The sequence below is a fragment of the Elephantulus edwardii genome, unplaced genomic scaffold (assembly GCF_000299155.1).
Source record: "Elephantulus edwardii isolate Elephantulus edwardi_28Jun2011 unplaced genomic scaffold, EleEdw1.0 scaffold00148, whole genome shotgun sequence".
Taxonomy (NCBI): Eukaryota; Metazoa; Chordata; class Mammalia; order Macroscelidea; family Macroscelididae; genus Elephantulus; species Elephantulus edwardii.
In genome coordinates this window covers 7,378,521-7,393,205 of record NW_006399898.1, presented here as the reverse complement: position 1 = coordinate 7,393,205, position 14,685 = coordinate 7,378,521, and the positions used below count along the sequence as shown (strand labels likewise).

The window sequence follows — 14,685 nt, the reverse complement described above, 5'->3', positions numbered from 1 at the left end:
CCACCTACAACATAGTATCCTAGGTAATTATATCAAAATCCATATTACCTAGAAAGCATTTTCCCCTGACTTCAATATGCCTTCAATTACTGAAATAAAGGGCTTCAACAAAATATTCAAAACAGAGAATCATTTAGTTATGAATGAGTTAATACAATTTCCCCAAAGCACAAAAAGGGTCACATCTCTCCTGCCAAGACATCTTTTCTGATTATGTGACAAAGAGTAGGCAATGAGAACTCAAACAGAACTTCTCTGTAGGCCTTCTCCTATGGTCCTGGTGGAAGGACACTGCTCACCAATGCTGGGGGCAGTGGGACCAGAGCCCAGGGTTCACTTGCCTGCTTGGTCACTTGGCTGGCTTGCTTCTCCGTGAAGTGCCGGTGCTGGCTGATCCTGTGAAAGAGCTCTCCCCCTTCCATCATCTCCATTACAATTAAGAGTCGGGCCCTGTTTGAAAGCATTTGATTTTGTTAAATCAAAACAAAAACCTGAAACATCAAGTCACTGACCTGAAGACAGCTCACCGGGAAGTGTGTAAGCTATTCTAGTCCTCCCACACCTCTGTGGGCTGTGCCTGACACCACCTACTGGACACTCTGGAAAACCTGCACTAACATGTCTGGGAAATAAAATGGAAGCTGAAAATTCATCCCGAAGACAGTAATCCCTTCAAAGACACTCAAGTATTATTAGTAGATATTCACTGCAGAGAGTATTTCGTAGGGCAGTTAGACTAAGCATACAGGCAGTCCCTGAGTTACTAGCACGATCCATTCCTCAATCTATTTCTAAATTAATTTAAAAATAAAGTGGAAGAAGTACACATGGTTCACATAATTATGAGTCACAGTCAACCCGATGGCACATGTACTTAAACCACGTAAGAAATACATCAAAGTTCTCGTTGGTTGGAGTAGAAAGGAGGACACAGGGGGCCAGCTGGGCAGGAGCTGAACTGGGTTGGGATAGATGAGGACGTGCTGAGCACATATAAGACCCTCATAATTGGAGTTGGGTGAGCAAGCCCAGGCTGCTCCTGAGGCTCACAGTGACAACAGGTGTGACTTCAAGGTGGATACCACATCAGTGGATGGAAACAAGGTTACACTTGCAACCTGGGAGACTGCTGGTCAGGAGAGGCTCGGGTATTACAGAGGCGCACGGGGGCGTTACATTGGTTTATGACGTCACAAGAAGAGACATCTCTGTTAAAACTTGTTAAGGGTGGTTCAATGAACTGGAAACATACTGCACAAGAACTGAAATAGTAAACACGCCAACTGGAAATTAAATTGATAATGAAAACTATGAAGCTGCTAGAAATGAAAGCCTGAAATCTGCACAGAAGCATTCCAGGTTACTTTCTGAGACAAGTGAAAATCCTTGTCTTTGAGGAACTAGTTGAAAAGATCATTCAGACGCCTGGACTGTGGAAAGTGCAAGCCAGAATAAAGGAGCATAAGGCCACGGAGAGGAGGGGCATCAGGCCACGGGGGAGGGACATCAGGCCATGGGGAAGGGGCATCAGGCCACGGGGGAGGGGCATCAGGCCATGGGGAAGGGGCATCAGGCCACGGGGGAGGGGCATCAGGCCATGGGGAAGGGGCATCAGGCCACAGGGAGGAGGGGCATCAGGACACGCGGGGGAGGGGCATCAGGCCATGGGGGAGGGGCATCAGGCCACGGGAGAGGGGCATCAGGCCATGGGGGAGGGGCATCAGGCCACGGGGGAGGGGCATCAGGCCATGGGGAAGGGGCATCAGGCCACAGGGAGGAGGGGCATCAGGACACGGGGAGGAGGGGCATCAGGACACGGGGAGGAGGGACATAAGGACACGGGGAGGAGAGACCACAGGGAGGAGTATCAATCAGGGCACGGAAGAGGAGCCAGTGGTAGCTGCTGTTATAAGCTCTTGAGCAGTTCCATCTCTTGCACACTTGCTCAGATAGTGCCATCTGCACAAAGTCTCTAACTGCTCTTTTAGCGGCCTAAAATACCACAAAGTTTGCACATACTATTTTATATCATTGCAGTAAATACTTGCAGAAGTTGCACTCACAACTTTCCTGATAACATGGTATAGCAAACGTGCAGTTAAGATTCTACAGGTTTTTATGTAACAGAAAGTATGTGTACCTTTATGAGCACATTTGACTTTATTTACATTTACTCTGTAATTATATATATATCTCCATCTGGTACATGTTGATATCAGGTCAGCTTTTGATCTCCTTTCTGCTTAAAATACTATTAATTATTGAACTACTTGGTATCTGGAACTTCTGGAAACACCACAAAGTATACTTCAATCGCAGAGCTGGCAAACTGCCATTCAGGAATAACAAAATGCAAGATTCCACAGCTTTTCTGGGATGTCTGCTGACAGATTCGGTTTTAGCCCCGGTCAGTTTTTACCTACATTTGTTCTGATGATGAGGATTCTAACTAGCACTGATATGTTAGAGAAGTTTGTTCTTACTTTTTAATTTGTGTAACTGAGTTGAATAATAACTAGGGTTTTAACTCTGTGGCATGCATGTTCTATTCATGGCCTTTCTGCATGCATTTTTGATCATGTTGTGGTTGGCTGAGTGATGGAAAAGATATTTCCCCATTTTGGTTTCAGAAGGACATGAAAAGAGTTTACTGAAACTCATGTAGTTCTGACAACAGTCAAAACCAATTCCCTGTTTAAAGAAATGTTGTTGGTAGTGTCTGTCCAGGTATATCAGTTGTAACTTGTTTGTCTGTTGTAGGTTGTACATGTTTATGAATGTATCTTTTAACCTCAAAAAATGGCAAGTTAATATCCAAAAATAAATTTCTGTTTTGAGGAGTAGGACAGAAAACACATAAATAATAATTTAAGTCTTCCAGATTTTGATGTGTGTGGGAAATAGTACTATAATGAAAACCTTGAAAATTCACTGTAACAAGTAGCCAATAGCTTGTACAGACTAAGAAATCTCTTCTACAGTAACAAAAAAGAAATACATCATCAGCACTCACTGACTTCATTTTGCACTTTGTTGTTGTTGTTGTTATGTACCTTCGAGTTGACTCCAGCTCACAGTAAGCTTTTGTTCAACAGCTCTGAACGCAGCCCCATTCTGAGCCAACTTCACTGTCTCTGACACAACTACCCCAGTCATTGAGTCCGTGCATCTCATCAAGGGTCTTCCTCTCCTACGCTGTCCCTCCACCCTTACAAGCATGATGTCTCTCTCCAAGGACCAGTCCCTCCTGGCAACATGCCCAAAGTATGTTAGACGGAGCTTCAAAATCCTTGCCTCCAAGGAGCAGCCTGCTTTCACCCTCTCCAGGACAAACCTGTTTGTTCTCTTAACAGTCTATAGTATATTCAATACTCTTCTTCAGCACTATAATTCAAAGGCATTAATTCTTCTTCTATCATCCTTAGTCACTTTCCAGCTCTCTGATGCATAGCAAGTAACTACAGAGACCATGGCCTGAATCGGGTGCACCTTAGTCTCCAGACTGACAGGGGTGCTCTTCAGTACTTAGAGAGGTCCCTGACAGTAGATTTTCCAAATGCAATTTACCTTTTGATTTCCTGGCTGCTGGTACCAAGAGTGTTAACTGTGGGGTCAAGCAAACTGAAGCTGTTAACCATCTCAGTCTCTTCACTGTCTATCATGCTGCTGCTAATTCGCCCAGTGGTGAGAATCTTTGTTTTCTTGAAGTTGAGCTTAAATCCACATTGAAAGCTGTATTCCTTGACCTTCTGCAGCAAGCACTTCAGATCCTCCTCAATTTTAGCAAGCAGGGCTATGTCATGTGCATAATGCTGGTTGTTGATGAATCTTTCTCCAATCCTGATGTCACATTCCTCCTCATAAAGTCCAGCCTTCCTGATGATCTAGTGCACATACAGATTTAAAAGTATGGAAACAGGATGCATCCCTGACACACTCCTTTCCTGATTCTGAACCATGTAGTGTTTCCTTACTCTGTTCTGACAACTGCGTCCTGGTACAGCATAGGTTTCGCATAAGCACAATCAAATGTTCTGAGATTCCCATTCCTCTCAGAGTTAGCCACAGTTTATTGTGATTCACAAAGTCAAATGACTTTGCATAGTCAATGAAAACACAGATAAACATTCCTCTGCTGCTTTCAGCTAGGATCCATGTAACATTAGCTGTAATGTCCCTAGTGCACAGCCTCTTCTAAACCCAGCCTGCACATCTGGCAGTTCTCTATCGATGTGCTGTTCCAGTCGTTTTTGGATTATTTTCAGCAGGATCTTTAATGTTGTGATATTAATGATATTGTTAGATATGTCTACACTTTGTTGGGTAACCTTTTTTTGGAAAGGGAATAATGGATCTCTTCCAGTCAGCTAGCCAGTCAGCTAGCCAGATGGATGTCCTCCAGATTTCTTGGCACAACGTGGTGAACGCGTCCAGGGCAGCACCTGTTTGTTGAAATATGTCAATCGGTTTGCCATCAATTCCAGGGACTGTGTTTTTTGCCAATTCCTTCAGAGCAGCTTGAACTTAGTATGTAAATGTCCCTCACTTTATGATGACTCCAGCAAGCCCGGCACACGACACACTCTTTATCACAATCACCATTACATGCTGCACAGGTGGCTTTCGAATCACTGAACAGGTCTTGAGCCTCTTCTTATACTAAAGGCTAACAGGCATATTACAGTGACTTTACTCATTCAAACAAATTATTAACAGCCTTTCTATTTCCACAATTAAACCTCTGTGCTGCTTCGTGATGCAGGCTGCTTTCCTGTGAGAAAGCCATTCTGGGATATGCTCTGTTCTCACTTCATCACTGGCCAACTGTGAGCTAGTATTTTTCCAATGACAGTTCACCTCTTTCCCATCGCTTCATTACTTCTACTTTTCATTCATTATTGTTTTCCACTCCTTTGATGTATCACCACCCTCTGGAGTCATGGTTACAAGAGAAAGTAAGAGGAAAATTTAAACCAAATACAACGTTATCCACTCAACATGATCAGACTTAATAGAGTAGCCCAAGTTCTCCTTCCTGGAGCCCATGAATCTGTAGAATGTGTCCACACAATTTGTCCCGAGAATCACAACACTAGGCCTATGTTCCTTTTTAGCAAATGAATGTATTTAATTGAAGTCTTAATGCAAAGGCTTTATGGCAGTCTGACCTTAAGGCTGAGCTGTCTACACATTCCACATTTGATGTTCTTAACCTGGAAACTTACTGCATTTTAAACAGAATACTATGTTGCACAGTGCAGAACTTTAAGCGACTCTGCTGGTGGCTGTTATTCTCTCAGGGAGAGCTTCCCATGCGGTTCACAGCATGCCCAGCAAGCTGACTGGACAGGGTTACACAGCTGCCTATTCTCTAAGAATCTTGTGACTTGGGCTTACAATTCTTTTCCGGAAATGCTTCTAGCTTCCATCAAAATGCAGCTGTGAGAAATAATTCATTCACTGGCTTCCCACCAGTATTTATTTATCTCTTTTTCCACACCAGCACTCTGCTCCACTTAACAGCACTCTCTTCCAAACGCTCACAAACTCTGATATACCCTCTACTGGTGCTTCTCAGGCTGCTGCTCCAACACTCTGTTTACAGCTTGGCTTTCTCAGCAAAAGTCATACCTGGCTTAATGTTTCATTTGCTGAAAAATACTTGGAATACCATCCATTGGGCTTGCCAAACATTTAGCAACCAAAAAAATACTATCTATTTCTTCCTTTAAAAACAAAAATCAGTCTAAGCAATAAAGGGGGGTTTTTTGGGGGGTAACTTCAATACAATCTATTCAATTCTAATTTAAGTACTTTTTAAAAAGAGACCATTACCATAAGAACTGAAAGAGCCCAGAGTGAGTAGGCGTAAAGATGACAAAAATGGCCCAAATTCATAACTCTTGAAGTTAGGTGACGACTACTTCTGGATTCAACAGACAATCCTGTTCTCACACACACTTAAAATGGTAAAATACACCAAGTCAAGACAGCAGGAAAGCAGGCACACAGCTGGGGTGGGAGACTGCCCTCTCAGCATCTGTGGAAGGTGGTCAGTCTTACCTGGGGCTGGACTCGTGCGGGAACTGTACACTGTTAGCAAACACTTCGATGATCTGGACTATGTTTGGGTGTACGGCGCACATCATGTGCAGGCGCACCTGAAGGACAGCAGACGGGATGCTGTGAGCAGAGTGCACACCAGGGTTTTCTCATCAGACCCTCCCCACATCACTGGCCCTCACGTGACCACACCAGATGCAAGAGGGTGAGCCTGGCACCTGGAACTAGCTCCAAAAATCTGTGCTTCCAGACCTGAAACGTCTCAGAAAGCTTTTTTCATGGATAAAAATCTCACTGACAGGATACATTTCTACTCTCTACCTTCTAGCAAATAACTCATTTAATTAATTAATTATCCAGGCAGAAGAAATCCAGTTACGTACATTGTTAAGGTGTCACACCAAATCTAACTTGAAACATATATGGATTTTTAAAAAACTAGAAACAGCAAGGATGTGCTGTGACAGCACTCAGAAAGCCCTCCCCCAACGCTTCCAGGTGCCTCGGTACCCACCCTGCAAGCATCGTTTCCAGGGAGCGGAAGCTGAAGCAGGCCTGAATGCTTTGAAACACAAAGATCACATCAACATTAAAAGAACCAGGGGTAGGGGAGCTCTGGTGGCCTAGTGGCAAGGAGCTGCAACTACAATCCCAGAGGTGCATGGTTCGAATCCACCAGATGCTCTGCCGGGGAAGGAGGGACAGTCTCCTCCTGTACCAGTCAGATCTGATTTGACGGTACACTCACACAAAAATAATAATAATTTAAAAAAAAACCAAACAAAAAACAGGGTGGCTGAAGGGAAATCAGAACTCTGGGAGGTACCAGACTTCAATGTCAAAAGATCAAAATGGCTTCCTAATGCTACCTGGAAAAGGGAAGGGGGTAAGCATGGATACACAACATTCTTTATACAGCTCTGTACTCGTGCCAGAAAGCTGCTGTATCTGTGAACAGAACAATTCTCAGGCACCTCAACTATTTAGACAAGTCAAGGGAATACAGGACCATACCTCATTTCTAGCTTTTGGACGATCAAGAAGAATTTTCAGTGCAAACCGTTCTTGGGTGGACTTCTTCACACAGACTCTAGATTAGGCGAATAATAATGTAGAGATTATGGAGGGTAGAATGAAAATTAATGTAACAATGTGTTGGCACCTTCTAATCAAGAGTCTATTCAGGGGCATCAGAAACTTCTTGAGGTTCACTTGGGGCAACAGGGCCTTGGCACCGAAGCCAGGCAGGCTCATTCCCAGGAGAAACTACCTCTCAGATAACACTAGCTAAGGGCAATTCTGACAGAGCGTCCAGTCTCAGCACGTCAGTCATGTACTAGTATTTTAAACGTCTGAGAAAATGCAAAACAGAAGTACCTTGTTAAGTGAAGGTTAATTCTCAAATATGGCATATTTGACACCTACAATTCAAGACGCAACTCCAATGTCGCTTCACAGCACAATTTTTTGTAATTCTCACACAGGTCTCTTACCTCACTGGACCACTAATTCCAGCTCCCAACTTCTGAGTCCAGTTGATATTGTATTCCTCTAAAATGGAGGTTTCCTAGTAAAATAAAAGAAGGAGGGGGAGAGCATGAGTCTATTAGAAAGCTGCGCAGTGAAGGGGAGCCAGCTGAAGGAAGAGCTTGCCTTCTCAGAGAACCGACGGGCATTTTCAACAATATAATTCTGACAACCAAGACAGTCTCTCACATTCACTGTGGCTTTTTAAGAGCTTTCACTGATTCAGGATGAAGCCTCTCTCACGGGAGCTTTCGTGGCATTCTTGCCTAGTCCCTGCCTTTGAGCTCCTTCCCCATACACTATTAGCACATGACCTCAGTTCCAACAGTCCACAGTTCATGTTCACTGGCTTCCAGGGGTAGCATATGAAACCAACTAGAGATTCAGACTCAGGAGAGACTTTAAAATTGTTTTCTTGCAAGGAAAATCTATAGACTATGTACTACAATGTCCACTGCTAGTACACAGGAATAGGCATTAGTTAATTCAACACGCTAGCAGCTAACATGTACCACAGAGCAAGCTAAGCTCTGAGTCAGAAACACAACTTCTGCCCAGAAGAGTGTGCATGGGACACAGCTTAGAACAGGTTCCACTGTCATAACTTTCTGCAGCCAAGTTCCTGACAAAGCTCAAATGATCAATAACTGGAATGAATGACTGAAAGGGAGTGTGAAGCCAGAATGATGAAGGGATGCTAATATGGAAGGGTCAGGAAGTCCAATGTGGTCACACAGTGAGTCACAGACCCTGTCCTGTGGTCCAAGCCTCTTGCCAGGACCATCCCATCAAGGGCAACTACCTATGGCTGTAAATTGCTGTGCAGTAACTTCCAACCCATGGGGGCCCCATGTCTGTGCAGCAGAGCTGCTCCCTAAGTTTTCAAACAGATCCTTTAGTAAGCAGATGACCATGTCTTAAGTGGTGCATCTAAGTAGGTGCCAACTTTTCAGCCACTAGTCTTTTTTACCATCTGTACCGCCCAGGGGCCTCGAGGAAATGCTCGAGTCGGCGTGAGGATCAGGGTCCTCCACACCAGCATGTGGTTTAGAGTCTTCCCAACAGCATAAGGATCAGAGTCCTCTCCACCAGCATTAGGATCATGAAGATCAGAGTCCTCCACAGAAACATAAAGATCGGAGTCCTCCCCAGCAGCATTAGGATCAGAGTCCTCTTCAACAGCTCAGCAGAAATCAAATTTACCCACTCAGCCTGTCAACCTTTCACATTTGTACTGGCTGAGCTATGTATAAGTGTTTAAGAGAGGAAAACAGCAGTGAAAGAGAAGGAGCTGGAGTGTAGCCTAAATTTCACAGGAAAATAAAGTCATCTGTCAATTGCCTCTTCTCCTCAACTCTAATGGAACCGCATTTTCATAGAGACTCTATGGAAAATTTCTATGGAGATTTGCTCTACAAATTTGCAGTAATCAGATCAAAGGATTGTTTGCACGTCCAGTTCCTGAGATGTAAAAAATAACTGTTAGATCAAAGTCTTCACTGTACTTTTTTAAAGGTGTTTATTAAGGTGCTCGTCTGACTACAGGTTTGACACCTGACTTTGACAAAGGCAGTATCTTGTCTCTCAACAAACCAACCAACCCGACCAGCTGCTGCCAGCCCGTTCGTTCCCAGATCTTAGTAACCCTGCAGGGCAGAGTCAAGCCACCCCATACGGTTTCCAAGGCATAACCTCAGGGAAGCAAAGCCTGGAGTATTCACTACCTCGTCCCTCACATAAAATGCGCAATTCCTGTTCTAGACCATTGGTTCTCAGCTCTTTTAAAAAAAAAAAAACAAAACATTTTTTTATTTTCTTTTTATTATTTGTGTGTGTGTGTGTGTGTGTACTGTCAAATCAGATTTGACTGGTACAGGAGGAGATGGTTCCTCCTTCTCCAGCAAAGCCTCTGGTGGATTTGAACCGCACACCTCTGGGATTGCAGTGCAGCTTCTTGCCACTAGGCCACCAGAGCTCACCTGGTTCTCAGCTCTTAACTATGCAAGATAATCATCTGAGAAGCTGTTTGTTTAAAACAAAACTACCCAATGACAAGATCCCTTAGCCAATCTCAAAGGATCAAAACCTTAAGACAGACTCTGGAAATGACTGAAGAGCTAGTTGGCAAATCCTAAAAAGAAAGAACAAGTTTAAAATTGAGCAACATCATCAAAACCACGTTTCAGGGCACTGTTACTGACTCTACTGAACTCACAGAGAAGTGGTAACTCTTGAAAGCCTGGTGGGGGTTCAGATAGGGCAGGGGCCTTCTAACGTAAGCTCTTTCATCCCTCCACTCTGCTCACTGCTTGTTCTAGTTTCCTAGTGCTGCTCTAACATAAATATGATGCTTGGGCGTCCTTACAGACATTTGTTTTCTCATAGCTTAGGAAGCCGGCGAGTATTCCAGATCCAGGATGCTGGCTGCAGGGGAAGCCTTTTCCCTGGGCTGTGTGGAATAAGGTCCTTCTCTGAGTTCCTGGGATATATTCCTAGGGCTTACTGTGCATGTGTCTTCCTGGTCTCTACTCTGCTCATTTGTATTATTCTCTTTTATATCTCAAAGCAGATTAATTTAAAATACACTCTAATACACTAAGCCAGCCTCACGTAACAAAGACGACATTACCACATGGGATTATAACTACAGGCACAGGGTTAGGATTTACAGCACAGATTTGGGGCCATAACTCAAAAACCCTAACACGATCCATAGCTGTTGGAACGTGGCAATGTCCCTTTTACCAGCACAGGGCTAGTTACAACAACCAGCAGAACTGTTGTCCTGGAAATGCACTCAACTTGGGATAAGAAAGAAAATTCATAATGAAAAGTGGAAAACACATGTGGCAGTGAATACTTTTGCTGGCCCAACCCCAAAGTGGCAGTTTCTGTACAAGCACACAGAACACCCAGAATTTAGTAGGGAAATGTGAACTGAGCACCGCAGGAGGGCTGAGTTCAGTTCCCCTCACATCCATGTCTGATTAAGACACACAGACTGGGGAGACCTAGCAAAGCCAGTGAAAAGCGAAGTTAAAGGAGATTTTACAGCTGGCCACAATGTTAAAGGCTTTCTCCAAACTACACAGAAGTCACTTGGAGAAGGGAAATTCCCTAGGAACTTGAAACATTTGAGAACCTCCTATCAAATCATTGGAGGTCATCTAAATTATGATGACACAGGGTCAACTTGCCATAAGCCAGGGTTCAATAAAACGAAAATAAGAACTTTTAAATGGGGGGAGTAGGGTGGAAAACCTCACTGTTCCCAGGACACACAGAGGCTGCCCCGAATTGGAGGCTTTTGTACTTGCAGTTCCCTAAACCTGTAATCTTCCCCCAGGTACCACGGGGGTGACTGCCACCCCATTTCTTTCAGAGCTCTATACAAATGGCATTGACTCAGATGTGCCTTTCCTGGCTACCCTATCTCAAACAGCACTCCCATCTTTCTTAGACTTAACTGCCTCCAATATGTTTATTACCTTTTATACTTCCTTATTTACCACTTGACATGTGTGTGACCTAACTCCTCATCTAGAATATAAGCTCCACAGAAGCAGGTCATCTGGCGCCTGGCTGTACCATTGCTGTCTAAGACAATGCCACACACAAAGCAGACAATAAATACTGATTGCAAGCTTAACAAAGCCGTTTGGGCCAAAGGAATAAGGAATGTCCATATGTACCTGTGTACAGTTGTCCAGAAAACGAAATGTGGATGAAGATTCCCCGAACAAGCTATATGCCCTGGTATACATACACCTGTCACCACTCTCAAAAATCTACAGACCATCAATGAGGAAGAAAACTAATAGCTAATTATAAAGTTAAAAAAAATTTTGGTTGCATTTAAAAGCTGACCACAAAAGCTTTGACTCACAGCTTACATAACTTCACCAATAAATCATGACCCTTTATCAATAAAATCCTAGAAAAAGAAAAATGGAAAATCAAAACTGAAAATCCTTTTCAAACTCTTACTTCTATTATTAGCAATGTGATCTTCATTCTAAATGTCAGTGATATCTGGGATCATCTTGTGAAAGGTGAAGGAAGCTTTAATGGCTCTGCTCTTTACACCAGAAGCCATCAGGTCTCTGACTCAGCGCGACTCCAGGTGTGTCACACCAGGTGTGTCACAGGAGAACTCTGCCCCACGAAGTTTTCAAATTGCCTTTTCTGGGTAGTCTGCCAAGCATTTCTTCCAAAGTAACTATGGGTGGACTTGAACTAGCAACCTTATGGTTAGCACTAGCACTCTGCTGACCAGGTCCATAGGAAGCTGTGCTGCTAACTCCTAAGTTTTAACTCTCTGGTTTGAATCCACCAGCAGCTCCACCGCAGAAAGACAGGCATTTTACATCCCCGGAAACCCAACAGTGGGTCAGCTATGAGTTCTATGAGTTGATTCCAACTTGATAGCAATGAAGTTGACCGCAAGCGCTGGTCAGACAGTTCCTGCCCTGCAGACCAAGCAGCTCAATGCAGCTCACAGCCACCAGTGGCTCTGTGGGAGAACAGTGTATGGGGTCCTCTCACCAAGAGCTCAGAGCCAACTCCACAGCACTGGGCCTGATTTGGGGGTTTTAAAGCACATTCATTATTTATACTTCCAGGGGAATTCTGGTATAAACATACTGCTCCTCCCACCAGAAAAGCCTTTCAGCTGTAAAATTCTTAAATTGTGTGCATCTTTTAATCCATTTCAACTCATGCTTGTTGTTAAGTGGCCCTGAGTCAAGTACGACTCATAGCAGCTCTATGAACAACTGATGTGAAGCCTGTCCTATCCTGTGCCATCCTCACAAGCTCTGACACTCAAGCCCACTGCTGCAATCATTGTGTCAATCCATCAGTTTTGAAGGCCTTCCTCTCACTAGCCGATTGATCCTTCACCTTCCCAAGCATGGGGTGTCCCTCTCCAAGGAACAGCCCCACCTAGCAACATGCCCAAACAATGTGAGACGAAGCTTTGTCATCTTTTTCTCCAAAAAGCACTCTGGCCACACCTTGTCCAAGACATATGTTGTTTTGGCAGTCAACAAAATATTCAGTACTCTTCTCCAACCCCACAGCTCAAAGGTATCAATTCTTCTGTCACCCTTATTCATTGTTCTGCTCTCTGATGCAAAGCAAACGACTGGAAAGCCCATGGCCTGAATCAGATTCAGTTTAGTCCTCAAACTGACATCCCTGCTCTTCACTCATTTGGAGAGGCCCCTGACTGCAGACTTTCCCAGTGCAATGTCTCCTGATCTTCTGACTGCTGGTACCAAGTGGATTGTGGAACCAACTAAGATGCAGTCAATGACAGTTTCTATCTATGATGATGTCACCTACAGGTCCAGGCACAGTGACCCTCTAGGAGCAGAACTGCCCCTTCCGTTTCCTAGGCTGAAGTCTTTAAGGAAGCAGATTACCAGGTCTTTTCTCTCACCAACAACCTCCTGGTTAGCATCCAGGAGTTGTGCATCCCGTACAAATGAATACACAGCTAACTACTGAAATCAGAGTAAATTCTTCATAAAGTCCTAAAGACCAAGTCTTTCCGTTTAAAGACTAAAGTGCACCTGATCCATGTCATGGTATTTTCAACTGCTTTGTATGTACCTGAAAGTTGGACAAAGAATAATGGTGACCTAAAAGAATGCCTCTGAACTGTGGTGTTAGAGAAGAGGATGGACTATACCACAGACTTTGAATTTTAGTGAGGAGAAAGTAATGAATCTATTGCCAAAGGAACAAACAAATCTCTCTTGAAGGAAGTGCCTCCTTAGAGGCAAACTTTGTCTCAGACACTCTGGGCCAGGAGAAAAAGACCTCCTGCTGGCAAACAAGATGGGCTAACACTGTACTAGGGGGTCAGTGGTGCATGAGAGTCTGGGAGGATGCACAGAGGGGCCAGAATTCCAACCAGTTATTCACAGGGCTGCTACGAGGCGTAGTCAACTCAGGGGCCCTAACGACACAATTCCCCAACTCCTTGCCTAGAGTTCAAACTAACGCACAGCTGAACCTCTGGTTTTTAGAGGCTGTAAATCGCAGGGAAGGGGGCTTCCTATCTTTCTCCCACAGACAAAGATCGATTCAAACCCCCTGCCTCTAGGTTAACAGCACAGCTCCTTACCCACCTGGCCACCAGAGTTCTCTAACAACAATGAGGCTGACTCAACAACACTGGCAAGTTCAAGTTTTCATAGAAAACTTTCCATTTAGTGTTCAATTTAACCAAGACTCACATTCCTCCGTGCTGACAGTGAGCTATCAAGTCAAACTATAAATTTATGGTGCAGTGCACAAATCTACCTTATTTTTGTTAAGAAGGAAACAGGCATTTTTTAAAAACATATTGGCCATTTATCTGGGATATTTTGAAAGGCACAACATTGTTTTTCTTTTGATGGAAGAAGTCACAGGACACGGTCAGCGCTTCCTAAATAAACTCTGCACTCCGTGGGAGCAGAGGGAGGTGGAAGAGAGGAAAGCAACAATAAAAAAAAAATAGTAACAATAATAAAAGCCGGGCGAGGAACAATACGCCACCGGGCAGGCTCTGTGCGAAGGCCTCTGCAAACGGCAGATTTTCAACTGGGCTGCAAACAAATGCGGTGGATGAGTCAAGTCAAACTCCAAGCGCCCCGCAGAAGCAGCCAAGCGACACGCAGGGAGCAAATGCACCGGGGCCAAAGCGTGCACAGTGCCACACTCCCTTTGATAATGACCCACATCAAGGGCTAACCGAGCACAGATGACACCCACGGAGGCAGCGGGAATTCGAACATGCCCACCCACACATAGCACACACTCTCCGCGCAGAGGCTGTAACCTGGAGGTCTCTGGATCGCACGCCCAGTGCTCTGCTGCCGGAGCACGGAGCGATCGGAAGGCCACAGGGACAAAGCGGGGCGAAAGGGCGCGTCCCCCCTACCTTGATGGCTCTCTCCATCTCGCTGTCTGCCGACATGCTCCGCGGGGCCCCCCCAGTCGGCAGCGGTGGGGACTGCGCGGCTGGACGTTCCCGCCGCGGCCGAGAGGGCGCGGGGCTCGGCGCTCCGGCCCGCGGGCTTCGGGAAGACTGGCAGCCGCCGC

At 44.8% G+C, this 14,685-nt stretch overlaps 1 protein-coding gene across 2 annotated transcripts in view; it reads right to left on the bottom strand.

The window, feature by feature from the left end:
• MAPKAPK5 (mitogen-activated protein kinase-activated protein kinase 5) overlaps positions 1–14,679 on the bottom strand; it is a 30,762-nt gene extending 16,083 nt beyond the window's left edge. For both annotated transcript variants that reach the window (XM_006894674.1, XM_006894675.1), the window contains exons 1-5: positions 14,525–14,679; positions 7,557–7,630; positions 7,078–7,153; positions 6,064–6,161; positions 342–450 (exon numbers count right to left, since the gene is read on the bottom strand). In XM_006894674.1, coding sequence (XP_006894736.1) covers positions 342–450; positions 6,064–6,161; positions 7,078–7,153; positions 7,557–7,630; positions 14,525–14,560 — 393 coding nt within the window. In that variant the 5' untranslated portion in view covers positions 14,561–14,679. The remainder of the gene's footprint in view (positions 1–341; positions 451–6,063; positions 6,162–7,077; positions 7,154–7,556; positions 7,631–14,524) is intronic.
• Between the last annotated feature and the right edge of the window lie 6 nt (positions 14,680–14,685).